This window comes from Geotrypetes seraphini, chromosome 2, assembly GCF_902459505.1.
Source record: "Geotrypetes seraphini chromosome 2, aGeoSer1.1, whole genome shotgun sequence".
NCBI classification, from domain to species: domain Eukaryota; kingdom Metazoa; phylum Chordata; class Amphibia; order Gymnophiona; family Dermophiidae; genus Geotrypetes; species Geotrypetes seraphini.
Genome location: NC_047085.1, coordinates 282,562,750 through 282,584,170, shown reverse-complemented (window position 1 = coordinate 282,584,170; position 21,421 = coordinate 282,562,750). Strand labels below are relative to the sequence as shown.

At 41.7% G+C, this 21,421-nt stretch overlaps 1 protein-coding gene across 6 annotated transcripts in view; it reads right to left on the bottom strand.

Annotated features, from left to right (window-relative positions):
- Positions 1-683: 683 nt before the first annotated feature.
- ICE1 (interactor of little elongation complex ELL subunit 1) overlaps positions 684-21,421 on the bottom strand; it is a 964,399-nt gene continuing 943,661 nt past the window's right edge. For all 6 annotated transcript variants that reach the window (XM_033929748.1, XM_033929749.1, XM_033929750.1 and 3 more), the window contains one exon: positions 684-4,250. In XM_033929748.1, coding sequence (XP_033785639.1) covers positions 4,072-4,250 — 179 coding nt within the window. In that variant the 3' untranslated portion in view covers positions 684-4,071. The remainder of the gene's footprint in view (positions 4,251-21,421) is intronic.

Sequence of the window (21,421 nt, the reverse complement as noted above, 5' to 3'; positions counted from 1 at the left end):
ACTACAGGCACAAGGCTTAGGTGCTCTGTGCCTTACGCCAAGGGAGAAAATGGCAACATCTTATATTTTCAAGACTATTCTGCAGTGGTGTCACAGGCTAGGTGTCGCTTTTCTCCCTTGTGTTCTAATCTGATTCAATGGAAGATTATTTTTCACCTGCAGTATCCGGCCTGCTTAAGAATTATGCATTTGAGCTGGGCTTATTACTTTGATTCACCTGAATTGGCCTATTTCTTCACTGAACAGATTCCGAAGGGGCTGAACAGATTCCGGAGGGTCCACCAACCACCAACCGCTGGCCCCGACATAGGCACAGCAGCCGTCCACCAATCATCACAATTTAAAGGTACCACTGGGGGACTGGGACAGAATTTAAATATACTGCTGGGGGGCTGGGATGTAATTTAAAGGTGCTGGGGGTATGTAAAAGTGATGATTGGGGGCTGGGACAGAATTTAAAGGTGCCATGTATATATTAGTATACAATTTGGTTCAGAATGTTTTTTTTCTTGTTTTCCTCTTCTAAATCTGTGGTGCGTCTTATAGTGAGGTGCGTCTTAAGGAGTGAAAAATAGGGTATCATTTTTTGGATTATATAATATATCAAGATCATTCATGAATGTTGCGTTCCAGAAAGAAGAGAGGAAGCAAAGGGAAGGGTAGAAATAATGAATGCATCACTATCAAAGCAAATCAGCTCATCTTTATTACAAAAAAAAACACCAAGGTAGTTATATCTAGGAAACCAATGAAAACAAATCAAACCATGTAAGGTTTCAGCAATATACATTAATACAATTTTAATATACATACACTAAAATTCCAAAAGTGGAATAATATTAAAATGTGAAACACATTGCAATATAATATAAATACAGACATTCACAGAGTTACCTCTATGAATCCTTTATACATTGTGCATGTCTGCTATACAAAAGTTTTTGCCTGTAAACTAAGATTACATGCGATGCAATTATCCATATAACCAAAAACATAATTCAACAGATTTACTCAACCCCCCCCCAAAACCCCAAAATAACCAACCAAAATACAAGTTGTAGACAATTTAATGTAATGGAGTGTCTGATGACTGCCAAGTAGAGACTTATATTCAGCACAAATTAAATCTCAGGAAGACTTAAAGAGATTACTCTCAGAATTTTGTTTTTGCTTTTATGCTTGAAAAATGTTTCTATAGTGAATATATCAGGATTATATGTTCCTCTGTAGAAAAATAAAATTTTTAAAATAAATTTATTAACTATATCTCTACAAAGCAGTACTGCCCAACACTTTAGGGAGCAAGTATATCTCCAAAAATTTTGGGAAAATTAACTAAGACAGAGAGAGGGCAGGAGGGTGAGAAAGATGATCAATGAGAAGACAGGTGTTTCCAACATAACTTCTCCTCACAATCCCTTCCCATATCTACTCTTATAATTTGTTTCAAGTACCTTCTTCCCTTCTCAATCTCCATGCACTTTATTCCCCTCCCTACCCAGCAGCAGTATCTAAACCAATCCTGCTTTCCACTGAATATCCAAACTCAGCAGCTTCCCATTCTGTCTCCCTTTATTCCCCCCTTGCAACAACTCCTGCCTGTCTTGCTCTATTTCACACTTCCCTCTTCTGTTTCAACACTTTTCATCTTCCACTCAAACTAGTATACCTTTATCAATCCTCTTTCCCTCTATACACCATGCTGAGTAGTTTACTCTTCTCCCTCCTTGTCTCCCATCCCTTGTCTCTTATTCTTACATCTTGCTGCTCACTTTACCATCAGTATCTCCTGCCCATAGTGTCTGCAACTTCTTACCCCTTATACATCAGTCTCTCTTCTCCAATTCCTACCCAGGACCACCATGCCCTGCACACATCCTCTGTTGCTCTCCCATTTGCAGCATGACCATAGAAAAATGTTTCCTACCCACATCCTCTCTTGCTCATTAACTTGGAGTTTCCTTACACAGAAAAGAACAATGAGCCCCAATATAAAACCTCTTTCACTAAGCCTAAAATAGCCCTTTGAGGGCTGATAGCTGCCTGCTTGGAAGGAGAATGCATGTTATAAAAAGCCGATCTCAACCCTCTACAAACATCCACTTGTTCTCTCTTGCTTCCCTAACTTACTGCCAGACTAATCAAAACAGCATCATACTATCCTTGATACCCACCCCCTTCTTGCTCTCACTTTTCTGCTCCTTTCAAATTCCGCTTGCTCCAGCCACTTCTTTCTTTCTATTCAAGTTTACCTCTTTACCCCATACTTTCTCTGCCTCACCCTTCTCTTTTCATCTTGCCTTCCAAACTCCTATCTCCCACCCTTCCCTCCCTTCTTTTCCCTCTATTTTGCCCTATACTTTCCCATTTCTTCCTACCCTAATCCTACTCTTTAGCCCTCTTTTTCTGCTTCCAGTCACCTTCCTCTGCCTTTATTCCTTGTCTCTCACAATCTTAACCCTCACACCAGGGGTGTCAAAGTCCCTCCTCGAGGGCCGGAATCCAGTCGGGTTTTCTGGATTTCCCCAATGAATATGCATTGAAAGCAGGGCATGCAAATAGATCTCATGCAGATTCATTGGGGAAATCCTGAAAACCCGACTGGATTCTGGCCCTCGAGGACCGACTTTGACACCTGTGCCTCACACCTATCTTTGCTCCAGACCCTCAAGCTCAATGTCTTTTTCTTCTTTTTCCCTTTCACCCTCTATGTCCCAACACCAGATTTCCTATTCACCTGACATCCTTTACTCTCATTCCCCTTCTCATGCAAAAGAAAAATACAAAATAAAAACAACCTGTGACTCAGATTCCTCTTCCTTTGGAAAGGGTGAGTCAGATTCCAGTGGCAGCTATGACAGCAGCAGGTGAACTGTTGCAAGTTTAGTACTCTCAATCATGAGGCACATGACATAGGAAATGAGGCAGAGATGTTAATTAGCTCCCATTGCCTCAATTCTGCAGATTACTTGCAGATTCCACTGCAGAAAAAATAAATTCTGTGCTTGTTTGTGTAGCCTCTACAGTTGTAAAATATAAAGCACAGTTGTAAAATACAACTTCCTCAAATAATAATCCATCCCATCACTTCTTCCAGCAGCAAAAAGCACTGAAGTTTGAAGTTTACCCTAATTTCCATAAAAACCATTTCTCTTTATTTTTAAAATATTAATGCAAGGATCAAAGAATGGATCTAATCAGCAACAATTATGTAACAGAAAATATTTTTTATGCTAAAACTAATGCTGTGATCAGATAAGACTTTAGAAACATAAACACTAATATATACTTTGTTTATTTAAGACTTAGGGCTCCTTTTACTAAGCATTAACGAGCAGAATAGCGCGTGCACTAGATGCTAACGCCAGCATGCTAAAATGCTGCGTGCGCTAAAAATGCTAACTCACCTTAGTAAAAGGAGCCCTTAATTCTAGGGTACTTTCCACAAAAACCAAAATGATCTTTGAAACCATACATAAAGTTGTTGTGTCGGGTTGACAGACAAATAAGGTCTAATGTTGATAAAATTAAGTCGAGATAAATTTATCTTTGTTAACCAAAACAAAAAAAATTAGTCTAGTAGTATGGAGAAAAAGGTATACCAGAGATGAAAGGTGATATTGCAAAACCACTTATAAAAACAAAGTTAACCACTCTAAACAAATAAAAAGGTACATTATAGAACAATAAATTCGATGATTTGCTTTAAATTGAATTTGGCACTCAAGTAGCATAGACTATAATTTGGCATTCATAGATTATCATTGTTCTATTATAGGTGATCATCTCAGAGGAGATTGTACAGGATTTATAAACTCTACTGTCTTTTGATTTAGTGCATTTGACCCTTCAAGGTCTTCCAAGCAGAACAGAAGATAAACTGTAAAAAAATATTGGAGTCTCCTCTCCCTCACCTTAAAGAGTATTTAATGCTTCTTCTTCATCTGTTGCTCTTTATAACATCAATATAAACTTTACTTAAAAAATAATCATAACCCATTTCAATAAAAGTAACAACAAAGAGACTCCAAACAATAAACAAAGGCACTTTCTCAGGAAATGATAACTGTTTCAATTGTGCTGCACACAGAGTGAGTTGATTCTAGCGATGCAGTTAGTAACTGCAGGTGGGATGTTGTTACTTGTTTCTGCTCTCCAAAATTGTAATGTTTTGAGTATTCCTACAGGATCACTGGGAGCCAAATCATAAAGAGTATAAACTGATGCCAATTGCACACCCCAGGGCACATCTGCAACAAAGTTACAAATTGATTAGTAAGACCATGTAAAGATCACTGTATATACATTCTAGGACAGCTAAATCTCTGAAAATATTACTGTTTGGGCAACAATGAGAATATTAACATGCAAGACAAAAAAGGTACTATATATGACCCTATAAAGGGAAAATTTGACAAAGAATAAAGACCCCCCCATTGCCCCAAGTACATTAGAAAGACTGTGAGCCCGCTGGGACAGACAGGGAAAAATGTTTGAGAGCCTGAATAAATTCATGTAAACATTATTCCCTGGGAGAATAATATAGAAAATTGAATGAATAATACTAAAACAAGCAAAATATGTTTTGTTTTAATTTATAACCTGTACCAGACAGGTATATACTTGAATATAAACCAAGATTTTTGGGCCCAAAAAAATGGGGGTCCCGGTTTATATTCAGGTCAATGCCTCTTCCCAGAATTTTTTAAGGCTGCCGCCGCCAGGCTCTGCCCCCCTCCTCCTCCCTGCTCTATCTTCATACCTCTGCCAATCGGGTGGAGGTGCAGCAGGTCCTCTGCCAATCACTGGTGGAGATGCAGTGGGCAGGAACAAGCTTTCTGAACTCCTGCCCCGCTGCTAATCGGCTGCACAAATTCACTCTGTTCATCTCAGCGGCACGAGCAGCAGCACAATTTGGCGCTGCTTCTCGGCGCTGAGCAGCTTCCTTACTGGCTCCTGCCAGGGAGGTTACTGGCTCCTGCCATGATTGTTAACCGGTGCAAGTTTCCTGGGCTGCTGAGCTGATCGCGGCAGCTGCGATTAGCTCAGTGGCCCAATTAGGAACTTATATTTGTTTTGACTTGGTCTAAATCAAAACATAAATATTCCGTCTGGCAACCTGTCAAACCTTTTTTGGATATGGCTGCCAGATGACTAAGTCTAGGTCGTCCTACCTCCCACCCTATCCACTCTTCCAAAAATGCCCCTTTTCGTTCTAAGCGTATAGAGGCAGGATAAAGGCCTAAGCTGGTTTTAGATATGTCTAAAACCAGCTTTGATTATCTAATCTAATCTAAACCTTAAGTTTATATACCGCATCATCTCCATGAGAATGGAGCTCGACACGGTTTACAAGAACTTAAAATAGTGGGTAGAGAAGAAGAAAAAGGATTACATGAACTTATGTGTAGAAGGGGGGAGAGAAAGGGGGGAAGGATAGAGCTACAATTTGCTGAAAAGCCAGGTTTTCAGTTGTTTGCGGAATAACTGAAGGGAGCTCAGGTTCCGCAGCGGGGTGGTGAGGTCGTTCCAAAGACCTGTGATCCCAGTTTGCCTGAATAGTGGATGCCGCGTGGAGAGGGGAAGGCTAGTTTAAGCCTTTGGGCAGTTCTGGAGGAGTCGGGACTGGAGGAGTTGAAAGACAGGATTCCGTAAGAGGAGGCAGGATTCCGTGAATGATCTTGAAAGCCAGGCAGGAACATTTGAAATGGATTCTGGAGATTATTGGGAGCCAATGAAGTTTGGCAAGGAGTGGGGAGGCATGGTCAGACTTGCGTTTTGAGAAGATCAGTTTGGCTGCAGTATTCTGGATTAGCTGGAGTCTTAGAATACTTTTTTTTGATAGATTTAAGTAGATGGCGTTGCAGTAATCTAGTTTGGAGAGGATGATGGATTGGACAAGGATGGCAAAGTGTTGTTGGCTGAAGTAGGATCTAGCTTTCCTCAGCATGTGAAGGCTGAAAAAGCATGATTTTGCCAAGGAGTTGAGGTGGTCATTGAGGGAGAGAGAGGAATCGATAGTGATACCAAGGACCTTGCATGAGAACTCGAGCTGTAGTGTATCGCCTGTGGGTAGTGTGAAAAGTGTGGGCAGGTGTTCGAATTTTGGGCCGAGCCAGAGTAGTTTTGTTTTAGATTCGTTTAGTTTCATCTGTACCGAGAGGGACCAGGCACGGAGTCTCATTATGCAAGCTGTAATGTTTTCGTGGAGGTTGGTGAGGTTCTGGTCAGTCTCAAGGAGGACAAGGATAAGTGAGAACATAAGAACATAAGAAATGCCTTCATCTAGTCCGGCGACCCCGCACACGCGGAGGCCAAGCTAGGTGCTCCCTGATGGAGACCTTGAATACCCTTATCCCTCAATGTGATTTGCAAGAAGGTGTGCATCCACACAAGAGACAATCTCTCTTTTTGATCATCCAGTACCAATTTAGGCCACTGTTCAAATTTTTTTATTTTTATTATGAGCCCCATATTATCTACATTTTTCCACAAGGATTCTTTTTCCTGCTGTAGTAATATGTAGCCCATCAGTACACTATAGTTTCTTGTCCTTCCCTGTATTTCCCCATTCTCCTATGTACCTAAAGCCTTTTTGATGACACCAGGTTTGAGCCACCTATTGAATTCCTCTGTATTTTTAACTCTTTCATCTCCTTTTCCATATGTAGGCACTACTTCTGAGAAAGCTATAGTCTTTACAAAAGGGTTTAAGCTCTCCTTTAGCTCTGGAAAAGCTTTCTACAAGTGGGAAGTTGTTGGCCAGATCAAATGGTCAAATGGATAACAACATCGGTTTTAGAATTCTTAAGTTTCTTAGGCAAATATCTTAGGCAAATATCTTCTGAAAAAGCTAGTCTTTACAAAATATTTTACACCCTCCCCTAAAAGCTTTCTGCGCTGCAAGTGGGAAGTTGTTGGCCAGATAAAAATGCACTAACACTTATGGAGCTGATATTCACTTTTGTTTTTTAAAATGTTCAATATATTACTCTTCATATCAGACTCCAACTGTGAACATACCCTCTGTCCAAGGCATCAGGACTCCTAGACACATCTACCAGAAAGAAGATTATCAAGGTAAGAATCTAATCTTCTGTTCTGGCGCAATGTGTCTAGGAGTCCTGACTATAAGTGATGTACCTAAGCAGATCCCTGAGTGTAGGGTGGGACAGATGAGCCTGTCCTTAAAAATGAGGGTCCTCTTGTACTGCCACATCCACTTTGTAAATGTAAGGAAAGTGGGCCACGTAGCTGCCCTACAAATCTCCTTGGGAGGGATTGACTGAAACTGTGCTCTCAAGGAAATTGGCAGCGGTTTCTCACAGCCAATGTATGCTGATGAAATCGCCATACAAATTCATTTGGAAATGGACACCTTAGATGCTGGCTTGCCCAGCTTAGCAAAATAGGTTAGGATGAACAGATGATCTGAAAACTGAAAGTTAGTGGTCACTTCAAGATAATGGAGAACTCTCCGCAACCTTAATACTTTGTCCTTCTTCTTGGAACCTGTGGCATGGAACGCAGGTAGCCAAACTTCCGACTGAAATGGAAGGCTATCACTTTTTGCAAAAATGACAGAACTGTGTGTAGGGAGACTCCTGCTTCTGTAAACCTGAGCAACAGCTCTCTGCAGGAAAGTGCCTGCAGCTCTGACATTCTCCTAGCAGAGATGGCCACCAGGAACACTATCTTTACTGTCTAGTCCATCAAAGATGCCTGCTGCAACAGTTCAAAAGAAGCCTTGCTATGCCCCTGCAAGATGATATTAAGATTCTATGCCAGAAAGGGCTGACTTGTGGGTATAGACTGATTTTCCAGCACAACCAACCCCAGAGCTCTGAAGGACTCTACCTTGTATTTAGCACATCAGTGCTGAAATAACTTCCAGGCCATGACCTTCGCTGGCATTTTAGCTCTAAGATGGGTAGCTATGACCACTTCAAAATAATTTTCTGTGCTAAAGCTGCGTGCTCAAGATTTATGTAGTAAGATCAAAGCGTTTCAGACTTTCCATCAGAACTGGACCCTGTGAAAATAGTTTTGGGTGCATCAAGAACTTGAGACCTCTGTCTCTGAGGTTTGCATACCACGGCCTCTGGAGCCACTAGGACCACCAATCCTGGATGGGTCACTATCCAGAGGATGATCCAGCCTACAATGGGCTATGGGAGAAACACGAAAAGGAGACCCTGTTCTGGCCACAGCTGTATAAGGGCTTCCAGTCTGGCACTTCCTGGCCGAATCTTTGGCTGAAGAAGCGATCCACATTCTTGCTTGTCACCAAAGCCATCAGGTCGAATACTGGCCATCCCCATCACCACACAATGCAGTGAAATGCCTGCTAGGACAATTACCACTCCCCCAGGTCTTTCGGCTGAGATAACTGTCGAGTTTATAGTGTATTCCAATCAGTATTATCATCTGGATCATGTTCACCAAAGAACTCAGTAAAATATTCCTCCAGAGGGATCTGCCCAGGACAACCAACCCCAGAGCTCTGAAGGACTCTACCTTGTATTTAGCACATCAGTGCTGAAATAACTTCCAGGCCATGACCTTCGCTGGCATTTTAGCTCTAAGATGGGTAGCTATGACCACTTCAAAATAATTTTCTGTGCTAAAGCTGCGTGCTCAAGATTTATGTAGTAAGATCAAAGCGTTTCAGACTTTCCATCAGAACTGGACCCTGTGAAAATAGTTTTGGGTGCATCAAGAACTTGAGACCTCTGTCTCTGAGGTTTGCATACCACGGCCTCTGGAGCCACTAGGACCACCAATCCTGGATGGGTCACTATCCAGAGGATGATCCAGCCTACAATGGGCTATGGGAGAAACACGAAAAGGAGACCCTGTTCTGGCCACAGCTGTATAAGGGCTTCCAGTCTGGCACTTCCTGGCCGAATCTTTGGCTGAAGAAGCGATCCACATTCTTGCTTGTCACCAAAGCCATCAGGTCGAATACTGGCCATCCCCATCACCACACAATGCAGTGAAATGCCTGCTAGGACAATTACCACTCCCCCAGGTCTTTCGGCTGAGATAACTGTCGAGTTTATAGTGTATTCCAATCAGTATTATCATCTGGATCATGTTCACCAAAGAACTCAGTAAAATATTCCTCCAGAGGGATCTGCCCAGGACATATTTCACACCACTGCAACATGCAGTTTTTTGAGTTCATATCACAGACAGTTTTATTCAGAAGCACCTTGTAGTCATCTGGAACTGCAATTGCTGAAAGCATAAGTTTCACATTCTGGTGGATTGTGCAGACAGACTGAATGAGTCCCTGATGAACTGACTGTGACACACCACTTTGACCGAAGCTCACAGAACTTTGAGAACCCAATTTCAGGCCCATGCTGACTGCGATAGGTGGTGTACAGATCCTTCATATTGCATAATAGCAATCTTTTCTGTTTTTGCACTTTTTCGCCAATGATCCGAACAGAGACATAATCTTTTTTGTCTGGGCATATTCTAGAGATTTTGTCTTCATAAAAATCCAGGACTTTCTGTGTTGAGCAAGCACTTTTTCTCTCTTTGTTACTGGAATAGCAAAAATGCCATGCTGCTGTTTCAGCTTCCTGGCCTTTTTAACCATTCTTGTTGAAATGCCAAATTCCAAAGCAGTGTGGAGCAAGAGTGAGAATTTGTATTTTCTCCCTATTACTAGATAGTTCCAACTTCTGCTTCAGTTCAGTCAATAGAAAGTCAGAATACCTTTTACATTGGTCACTTTTTGGTTCTGCTTTGATATCAGCTGGAGTTAAGTCACCAATAACTGCAATTTGGTCTGCAATTGCATTATGGGCTTCAGAGAGTTTGCGTTGAGCATAATTTAAGGAATTTTGCTTGCTAATCCGTTGAATCTTTAGAGGAGAGATTCCTAGTGGTGAAAAGCTGGCATTGAGGTTTTTAGATGCACTGGTAGTCAGAATCAGACTTAGGGCTACTTAGATCTTGCAGTTTGACACACAAGTTATTCCTGCATCTTGGGCAAAGCTTTTGGCCTGGTTTTAACTTGTGCTTTGTGATAGCTTTTAAATAATCAGCTGCAGGAAGATCAGTTGGGTGTAGATCTTTGATATTGCTGTGATTCTGTTTTCTGAACGGATTGCAGCAGTTTTTCTGTAGAAATTTAAACTTCGTCAGAATCAAGGCTTCAAGATGAGTTTTCCACGGACAAAGTAGAAAGTCCAGAGCATTTTTTAATTAATTCTTGGTCAAAGAAAAATCAGAAATAAGCTTCAAGCAGCTTTCTCCAGAATAGAAGGTAAATGGTTTCTGGACTCAGAACTATCATGGATTCAAATACTGCAGGGTTTGAATCCATTATTATTATTAGCTTATTATTAGTCTCCATAAGATAAGTCAGAATAAAAGCAAGGTGAATAATATCAGAGCGAATGAATAATATCAGAGTGAGTGAATAATATCAAAGTGAATGAAAATAGAGCAAAGCAAGTTGTACATGTCAGCAAGTGCAGAGTAAGTTTCCAAAATCCACACTGGTTAACTAGGGAAAGAACCAGATGTTGCACAGAAAGCTTTGTCAAATAATGAAATCAGCCACTGTGCTGTGATAGTTGCAAGTCAGAACATGTTCAGAAAAGCTGCATGTATCAGACAGTTATGCATACATTCTTGTGAATCACATGATTATGATTATGCATTTGGGCTTGCACGCAGTAAGTAGTTTGTGCAAGCCAATACATGTTTTGCCCGTCATCTTGCAAAAGTGCACAGTAAGTTTGTCAAACGCTGAGCATAGTACAAGATGAGTACTTGTTGCTGGCAAAGCTTGGTTATGAGTTTTCAGATCAATATAGTTCCACTGCACATTCACAATGAAATGCCAATGACCCTTCAACATAACATGTTTAAGCAAGCAAGTAATCAATTCTCATTAAAGATCGGGTCCAAGATGAAACAGGATAATTTCTGTAGCAAAAAACATGCTTTCAAATTATAACCCCCCTACACATTTGAAATATTTGAATCTGAAAAACAGTGAAAATTTGCATAAATGCATAAAGCTATATTTTTTGGATGTCACTATTCATTATAATGATCTGGATAGAATGTTTCAATTAATCTTTATAACCTTAGGCCTCAGCCCCACCACTCCACCGTTAGTATATGTTAATAGTGTGATGGATGGTCATATCTTCAGCTTCACTTGACTGTAAAAGCTCATATTGCAAATCTTCAAAGTAAAGTCTGCTGGTAAAGTTGTACCCTCAGCTGACTTACCTACCAGCAGCAGTATGGAGCCAAACTTTGCCAAAAATTTTCATTCATTAATTTTTTTGCCTACTTTGCTGACCTGTAGAAATGTAAGCACGTTCACAAAAGATTTCAAACTTGGCATAGAAACTTGCCCCAAGATGCTGTATAAAACTGCAAAATTTCAGACTCCTAGGTAGTTTCTTTCTGCCGCAGTACTTAAGCAAAGTTGATGTTTTAGGTCACATGAGGCATGGGAGTTGATTGATTGCTTTTGTTCAACCACCCCTAGCTTCTGACCAAATTAAGATAGATCCAAAAAATTTTGCAGTTTCATTTGAGACCCTAGATAATACCCCTGCAAAATTTGGTTGGATTTCAAGGGGGTTGAGCGTTGGCTCCTGGTCCACTTGACATGGAATGACCCAAAGGAAGAATAACTGGGCCTCCAGGTGCAATGTAGCACTTCTGGGTGGCAAAAATGATAAAAGGGATGGGATGACTTCCTATCAGGAGAGGCTAATGTGGCTCTTCAGTTTAGGGAAGAGATGGCTCGGGGGGTATAAAATACTGGATAGAGGTCTATAAAATACTGAATGAAAAAGAAAGGGTAGATGTGAATTGCTTGTTTACTCTTTCCAAAAATACTAGGACTAGGGGGAATGTGATAAAGCTACTAAGTAGTTTTTTTGGTTAGTCCCAAAAGAAGCCCATTGCAACAGAAAAAAAAAAGGAGTATTAAGATTCTGTACCACATTGCTAAAATTACCTGGCTTAGGTGATGTTTCAACCAACGTACAATACGCAATCTATAGAAGACTTCTTATACTACATTATAAATATGAGATTTTGTGCTCGAAGTTATGTCCAAAATTATACAAATGTTCATGTTGTATGATTAAATGGACAGGAACAATAGTTAAAAAAAAAAAAAGTTGATGGAAAATTAAACAATGGACCATTGGAGAAGATCAATATTTGAGTTTTAATCTTATTCTATTTTAAACAGTTTGCTTATATCCAAGCACTTACTGATCACAAACATAACTTTAGGAGCCCTTTTATAAAGGTAGCCTGTGCTATGATTAATTTATGGGTCTCCCATACACAGAAGCCGACTTTTGCATGACTATAAAGTGACCGTAATTTCCATTTGGGCTTAGACGGTATATAAATTTTAAAATAACTAGTTACATAGAATTGTCTATCTGACAGAAAGACGATAACTAGGCTAAAATCATTACATGTGTTCCCATGGATTCCAATTGAATGATTTATGGAGTCAAATGTCAAGTATGAGAAAAACCAAATAGACCACTGTCAAAACCTAACTTAACTACATCCAGTGTAAAAATAATGTTTTGATCTATCAACTCAGCAGTATATCAAGGGACATAATTCAATCTTTGACATGATGTTCATGATAGGCAGTGGCGTACCAAGGGGGGGGGGGGGCGGGGGGGGCGGGCCGCCCCGGGTGCGAGCCCTGAGGGGGTGCTTCGGCGTCCGTTCCCCTCCCCCCCGACGTCTGGTTCTTCCTCTCTGGCCTCCCCGCACCATTTAAGAGCAGCCTGCAGCAAGATTGCGATGTCAGCGATCTTGTGCTGCTTCATGCTGTCCTCCGCCGCGGTCCCGCCCCCTCCACTGAGAGGAGGGGGGCAGGTCCGTGGCGGAGGACAGCACAAGCAGCTCAAGATCGCTGACATCGTGATCTTGCTGCAGGCTGCTTCTACTCTAAATGGTGCGGGGAGGCCAGAGGGGAAGAACCAGACGTCTGGATGGGGGATGGGAGGGGGGCGAGCGGTCCTTCGGGGTGGGGCAGGCAGGCAGGCCTTCAGGGGGAGATGCAGGCCTTCATGGAGGGAGACAGGCTTTTGAGGGGGGGACAGGCAGGCAGGCCTTCAAGGGGGGGACAGGCAGGCAGGCCTTTAAGGGGGGACAAGCCTTCATGGGGGGAGACAGGCTTTTGAGGGGGGGACAGGCAGGCAGGCCTTCAAGGGGGGACAGGCAGGCAGGCCTTAAAGAGGGGAACAGGGGGTGGGCCAGGCCTTCAAGGGGGGGACAGGCCTTCAAGGAGGTGCAGGCCTTCGGAGGGGTGCAGGCCTTCTGGGGGGGTGCAGCCTTCAGGGGGTGCAGGCCTTCAAGGGGAGGGACAAGCCTTCAGGGGGAGATGCAGGCCTTAAAGGGGGGGACAAGCCTTCATGGGGGGAGACAAGCTTTCAGGGGGGGACGGGCAGACAGGCCTTCAATGGGGGGACAGGCAGGCAGGCCTTTAAAGGGGGGGACAGGGAGGTGGGACAGGCCTTCAAGGGGGGACAGGCCATCGGGGGGGTGCAGCCTTCGGGGGGGTGCAGGCCTTCAAGGGGGGAGACAGGCTTTCGGGGGGACAGGCAGGCTGGCCTTCAAAGGGGGGACAGGCCTTCAAGGGGGGTGCAGGCCTTCAAGGGGGGGGCAGGCCTTTGAGGGGGACCCTGGTGTAGAAGTACACAGAGGGAAGGGGGTGTTCAAAGAGATGTGCATATGCCAGACTTTGGGGGGGAAGAAATAATGGGTCTGAAAATAGAGGAGAGGGAGGGAGATGATGGACCATGGGATTTAAGGAGGGAAGGAACAGAAAGGGAGAGAAATTGGACACAAGGGATGGTTTGGAGGAGGGATAGAGATACTGGATAGGAGGGTAATTGGGAAAAGAAAGGGAGAGATGGTGGGCACTGGGGTGGTGGGGAAGGAGGGAGAGATGCAGGATGAAAGGGTAGTTAAGAAAAGGTGGATCTGTGGAGGGAGATGAAAAAAAGGACTTCCTGGGGAGGGAAGGGAAATGGAAAGGGAGGACAGAGATGGCAGATGGATGGTTAGCATGAAGAAAGAAGGAGACCCTGGCAAGCAAGTTATCAGAAGACAACCAGAGCCTGAAACCAACAAGATTTGAAAAATAACCAGACAAGAAAAGGTAGAAAAATTAATTTTATTTTCTGTTTTGTGATTACAATATGTCAGATTTGAAATGTGTATCCTGCCAAAGCTGGTGTTAGACCGCAAACGTGAGCTAGGATTTAACAGAGAGAGGAAAAGTCCTTTTTGTTTCTTTATTTTATTTACACCACACTCCCAAAGGGGGTGAAAAAGCTATAAAACCCACCAGGATTTTTGAAAAAAATCACCCAACTGGGAATATAAATCGAATTGAAAAACCAATTAATTAGGTTGAATTGAAATTTTTCTTCCTGAATCGGGCAGTTTGCGCTACTGTCTCAGACCTTAGGACCTGGGATTGGGGAGAGATGGCATCCTCAGTACTTTATAATGCAAGTGAAATGAGGATTTGAAGGGTCTGCAGAAGAAAAATATTGTATAGGCCGGGGACATGAGACAGCAGGAAATGGGAACTTTTCTTCCTTCTATTTTTGTGAATGGAAAGGCTGAGGATGTCAGAGAGTTCAGTTAAAATATGTGCTTTATAAAAAAAATATAATAATGTGTTTTATAAAGTTTATAAGCATTGCTGACCTTCCCAGTGAGGTGTTCCTAGTGGTGGTGGTGGTGGCAGTGTGTCAATGTGTTGAGAGGAAGAGGTGGTCTGGGAAATTCTCCTGAGCAAACTCCGGGCCCATTTCCACCCCCCAGTTAGTCCACTCCACTCAACTGGTTCACACACTGAGTGGGTCTTTGGATATTGTGCCTAGGTAGTTGTTTTGGGATCTCTTCCAGTGGTTTGTCAGTATCTCCTTGTGGTCCAAGGAAGGAATCTTTGTTAACCTTAGCATTGACCTTTTGTAACAGTGCTGCTTGTGTGGCATTAGGCTATCTAGTGATCGAAAGAAAAAAAACAGACCTTTGCACATTTTTGCACTATAGGTGGGTGTATGAGGAGATTCACATTTCCTGCACAGCTAAGTCCTTGTGAAGTTCCCTTGTGTTGTATTTGACATCTAGCAAGGTCTCTGTTTGGAAGGAAAGATCTAAGCTTAAAAATGAAGTGGCCAGAAGTTATGGTAAAAGCAGATAGCTTAGCTGGTTTTAAGAAAGATTTGGACAAATTCCTGGAGGAAAAGTCCATAGTCTGTTATTAAGACATGGGGAAGTGTCTGCTTGCCCTGGATCGGTAGCATGGAATGTTGCTACTCTTTGGGTTTTGACCAGGTACTAGTGACCTGAATTGGCTACCATGAGAATGGGCTACTGGGCATGATGGACCATTGGTCTGACCCAGTTAGGCTATTCTTATGTTATGTTCTCATCTGTAGGGGGCCTTTGTTTTCACTTCTTATTTTAATGTATTTTTTTCTGGGAACTTATCAGTGTTTTTTTATAATGGGAACAAAAATGGAAGAGAATTAATGTGTGTGGAATGGGGGGGGGTAACTAATTTCTTCAGTTAAATAATTAAATCCACCTCAACCAGACATAGGAGAACTCGCACACCATTCACACACCTTCCAACCAAAAACGTCAAAAGAAAAAAACTGTTCGACAACCTCCTAACACTTGACCCCCAACTCTACAACCTATTGACCTCGACCACAGACTACAAAACCTTCAAAAAAGAAATAAAAACCCTTCTATTCAAAAAACACATAAAACCGAACTAACACAATCAGAACTGTCCCAAGCATCACCTGCAACTACTCCATACGTACTTCTGATGTCATGACAATTCAGACATAATTTATAATAATAATAATAATAATTTTATTTTTGTATACCGCCATACCCAGGGAGTTCTAGGCGGTTCACAACAAATAGATGAGTTACATACAGTGCAGTTGAAAAAGAAGTACATAACAAGTCAATCGAAGGGTCAAACTAGTTTACATTGACAATTTAAGTAAGGAAGGACTAATACAGATATGGTATTTACCGTAAAAGAGTTCAATAGAATTTGTGAGAAGGGGGAGCCAAGCATATTGTATGAGAGGAGGGGACAGGGATCATTGGGAGGGGGGGGGAGGAGGGGGAAAAAGTAAAGAAAGGTGGGCCGTGTTGAGGGGGGGAAGAGGAGGATTTGGTCTGATGCAGAGAAGGGGATTCGATCTGTTTTCTAACGAGGAGAGGGGGAGCGTTAAGGCGGAAGAGTCCATTAAGGATTTGGTCCATTGAAAAGTAGAGTTTTGAGCTTTTTTCTAAAGTATGAAGAGGCGTCAAGTATAATTTGGGCGAGCCATGAGTTTAGTTTGGCCGCTTGAAAAGAGAAGGTTCGTTCAAGGAATCTTTTAAGATGACATGCTTTCAGTGAGGGGAAAGCGAACATAGTTATTCTGCGGGAGCTCTTATTATTATAGTTCAGGTTGAAGTGGGGGTAAAGATAGTCAGGTGACATACCCCATACGGTTTTGTAGCAGATACAAGAGAACTTAAATAGGACCCTGGATTCGAATGGCAGCCAGTGCAACTTGTGGTAGAAGGGGGATATGTGTTCCCATTTCTTCAGGCCGAAGATAAGGCGGATGGCGGTGTTTTGGACCAATCTCAGCTTTTTGGTGACTTTTTGAAGACGCCTAGATAAATGATGTTACAGTAGTCCAGGACGCTAAGAATAGAAGCTTGGACCAGCAGACTAAAGGAGGTTTCGTTAAAGTATTTTTTAATGGTGCGGAGTTTCCAGAGTATCGAGATGCATTTTTTAAACACTAGGTCAGTATGTTTCTCTAATGAGAGATGTTTGTCTAAGGTGACTCCTAGAATTTTTAAGGATTGCTCGATACAGTAGTCTAGGCCATTGATATGTATTGCAGTTTCCTTGATTTTGTCGTTTGGGGATGCTAAGAAGAATTTAGTTTTTTCTGGGTTTAGCTTTAGCCTAAACGCTGTCATCCAAAGTTCGATCTGATTTAGGGTGAGAGATAGCGAGTTGAGTAGCTCTGAGGTAAGGTAGGAGAGCGGAATGATTATGGTGATGTCATCTGCATAGATGAAGAATTTGAGATTCAAACTCTGCAGGAGGTTTCCTAGGGAGGCAAGATAGATGTTAAATAGGGTGGGGGACAAGGGGGAGCCTTGTGGGACCCCACAGGCTGTAAGAGGTAGTGTCGTCCTTGAACACCTTGAACACAATCTTGTTGTCAAGAATTTGTGGAACCAGTTGAGAACATGACCTGAGATTCCAATAGATGTTAGGGAGTCTAGTAGAGTGGCGTGGCCAACCAAGTCAAATGCGCTACTCAGATCGAGTTGCAATATAAGAGCGCTTGAGCCTTGGCTGAATAGTTGATGAAGGTAATCAAGCAGAGAGGCTAAAATTGTTTCAGTACTGTGACCTGATCGGAAACCGGATTGATTGTCATGTAAGATATTGTGTTTTTCTAAGTATGTGGTGAGTTTGGTGTTTACTATCCCTTCTGCTATTTTGGTGACCAGGGGGATATTGGCGATTGGTCTAAAGTTGGATGCATTGTTAGGTGGCTCTTTAGTATTTTTCTTAATTGGCAAAATCATAATGTGCCCTTGTTCAACTGGGAACTTCCCAGAGGTTAGTAGAGAGTTGATCCAAGTCAGCATTTTGGCCTTAAAAAAGACTGGGGCCGATTTCATGACATTAGGGGGGCAGGTATCTAGTCTGCAGTAGGAATTGGCATACTTATTGTAATATTTACTGAAAGTTTGCAAGTCTATGGGTGAGAATGTGTTCCAGCATAGATCGGCTCTAGAATCGTCTGAATCTAGAAGAATGGGGTAACACCAGTGGGGTTTTGTTGGGTCAGTGAGGGAGGACCTTAGTTTTTGTATTTTGGAGATGAAGAAGTCCGCCATGCAGTTTGCAGTTAGGGAGGGCTCTTCGGGTGTGTCGATAAATGTTTCTATATTGTATAGATCATTTACCAGCTTAAAAAGGTTGCTACTGTTGGTTGAGATGTCGCCGATTTTGAGGGCATAGAAGTTTTTACGTTTTTCTTTGGTCTGAGTTTTGTAGATTTTTAATTTTTGTCTCCAAGCGATTCTGTGCTCTTGTGACCCTGATTTTAGCCAAAGTCTTTCCGATTTTCTTAGGTCTCTCTTTAGCAATAGCAGTTCCGTGTCAAACCAGCCCTCTAGGTTTTTAAGTCTCTTTCTGTGGGTTTTAATGGGAGCCATTTTATTTAGGATATTGGTGCTATCATTAATCCAGGAGTTCATGAATTGATCGGTTTGTATGTTTTGTTCTGATATGATCTCATAGTGAGACCAGAATTCTATGGGATTTATTTTACCTCTGCTAGTATGGAATTTTTTATTTCTCGTTTTTGGGTTATTATTATTTGTTGGGCTTGTGGTTTTTAGTTGGCAATCGAGTTCAAAATTGCAGAGGCTGTGTTCCGACCATAGAGAGTCGGTCCAGTGTTCTTGTTTCCAGAATATTTTGGGGTTAGGTAGCTCTCTTGAGGAGAAAGTGACTAAATCTAATTGATGGCCTCTTTGGTGGGTTTTAATTGGTGGAGGTTTGAGGTACCCTAGTGAAGAGATGAGTGACCAGAGTTCTATGGTTTCAGTTTGGTCTATTTTTTCCAGGTGGATATTGATATCTCCACAAAGTAGGTTGTAAGGGCTAGATAGAGAGTTAGTTAGTAAAAATTCAGAGAAGTCTTCCTTGGCAAGGTTCCATTTTTTTGGAGGAATGTAAAACAGAGTTATTGTTAGTGCAGCCGCTAGGGATTTGGACAATAGTGAGAGTGAAAGAATTTCTAGGTTTGGAGTGGATTTTGAGCTTAGAATAGAGCAGTGTAGGTTGTCTTTGAAGATTATGGCTAGGCCTCCCCCCCTGCCCCAAGTTCTAGCCAGCGATAAAATTTTGAAGCCTGGGGGAAGGCAGTCTTGGATAATAATATCATTATCGGATAGCAGCCATGTTTTTGTAAATAGAGCGAAGTCAGGGTTGGTTTCTTTCAGCCAGTCCTTAATATTTGAAAATTGGATAAACATGTCCTGCCAAGAATCACTTCTTGTGTGTGTGACTAGCTTACTTATTCCATTAAAGGCCTGGGTGTAAAGCCAAGCTTTCACTGCTTCTTGAAGTAGAGATAATCTTATGTTAAGCAGTCTTTCAGGGAGTGCATTTCAGTGTGGGAGCTGGAGAAGGCTTGCTGGCGGGTATTACATTGTGTGATGTCCTTCAGAGGACCTTAGTAATTTCATCTAGTGATACTAAAAGTGAATCATGCCATTAGATCAATGGAGGCAACAATAACTTTTATTTTTCTCCAAGAAATTTTATCGAAAATTTTATCAGAATACAAAAAGAAATCAATACCAAAGAAAAAGAAGGTATCAATACAAACAGAGAAATAGTATCATACAAGAATCAAAGATAAATAATAATTTTCTCTTGATTTGGCGTTATACCATTATATAGTGACAAAAAAGGGAATAGTGAAAAGGGGGACGAGAGAAGAAAAGAAGAGGAAGGGGCTATTAAAGAGAATGTGAATCAGACTTTCTAGGTTTCCTAATGAAAAATTCCCTCTACATGAAAAATTTGATTTAGAAGAATTATTCCAATTCAAGTTCTTGATCTATCTTGAGAAAGAGATCAAAATATAATCATCCAAGGAAGATTCTTAATATTAGTCAAAGATTTACCTGTAGAGTTGTCAGAGAAAATCAAATCCAGAATATATACATTAGCCAACTGCTGCCAACTTAGGGCTCCTTTTACGAAGGCGCTTTAAGGACTTAATGCGTGGAATAGCGTGCACAGCATTTTAGCCCTCTTGAGCAGACGGTAGTTTTTTGGCTAGTGCACGCTAAAAATACTAGTGCACTTTCGTAAAATGAGCCCTTAATGTTGATAAAACATAAAAACATCAGCTATTGTTTCATTAGTACTCAGCAAATCTACATGAAAGGTAATTAAAAGAGACTTACCCAATGAATGAAATTCCCGGGGAGGAGTATAGGGAGAGAAAAGACAGAAAAGATACTGAGGAGCTGCAGAGTGAATGAACTTGCAGTTCAATAAGAAGAGTTTGAACTGTATGCGGAAGCTGATAGGGAGCCAATGGAGTGACTTGAGGAGAGAGGTGATATGAGAATAGCGACAGTGGTGGAATATAAGGCGTGCAGAGAAATGGTTTAGTGGAAGACCTGTGAGAAACAGGTTGCAGTAGTTTAGGCGAGAGGCGATGAGTATATTTCTAAGAGGTTTGGTAGTATGATCAGACAGGAAAGGTTAAATCTTGGTGATATTACAGAGAAAACCAACGGGCTTTTTAGCAGTCTGTTGGATTTGTTCAGTGAAGAAGAGAGATACGTTAAAGATAACTCCGAGGCTGTGAGCTGATGAGACAGGGAGGACATCCAGGCAGCAATGTCGGACAGGCAGGCTGAGACTTGGGCCTGGATTCCTGTATAAATGTCAGGTGCATACATGTAAATATGTAAGTCATCAGCATAGAGGTGATACATGGAATGAGATCAGAGCATGAAGGGAATAAGTGTAGCTAGAAAAAAGAAGAGGTCCCAAGATAGAGCCCTGGGGTACACTGACTAATAGTGGGATAGCGGTGGAGAAGGATCCACCAGAGCAGTGTTTCTCAACATCTTCAAGCCAAATACCCCCTAAGTCTAACAAATATCACCCAAATACCCCTGCCTCAGATCTACCCAGGCTCTGCCCATGACCCCACTCCCATAATAATAATAGTACTAATTGTAATGCAATTTCTTCCATCCATTTTCAATATAATCTTAATACATAATGGTAACCACAAAATTAAAAAAACACAAAGCACACTCTAGGCAGAGAAAACATTATATTCTATTTTTTTTCAAAGAGGTCTAGGCAGATGACTTTAAAATATGCAATGTTACCTCTATAACAAATATAGAAAAATAGACAAATACAGTACAAAATATAGACAGCAGATATAAACTCTCAAAACTGACACATTTCGATCACTAAATTGAAAATAAAATCATTTTTCCTACCTTTGCTGTCTGGTGATTTCATGAGTCTCTGATTGTAATGCCTTCAGACTGTGCATCCAATATTTATTTATTTATTTCTGCCTCCTGAATGCTTCCTCTCCTCCAGCCCTCATTCCCTTCCCCAACCATCTCTCTCTGTTCCTCCATGAGTCCAACTTTTCTTCCTCTTTCCTCCACCCCTATTGGCAACAAATTTTCCTCTCTTTCTCTCACTTTCCATTTGTTTTGAGAGATCCAAGCATCTCTCCCACCTCCACATCTCCCATCTGTCACATCCAACATTTCTCCC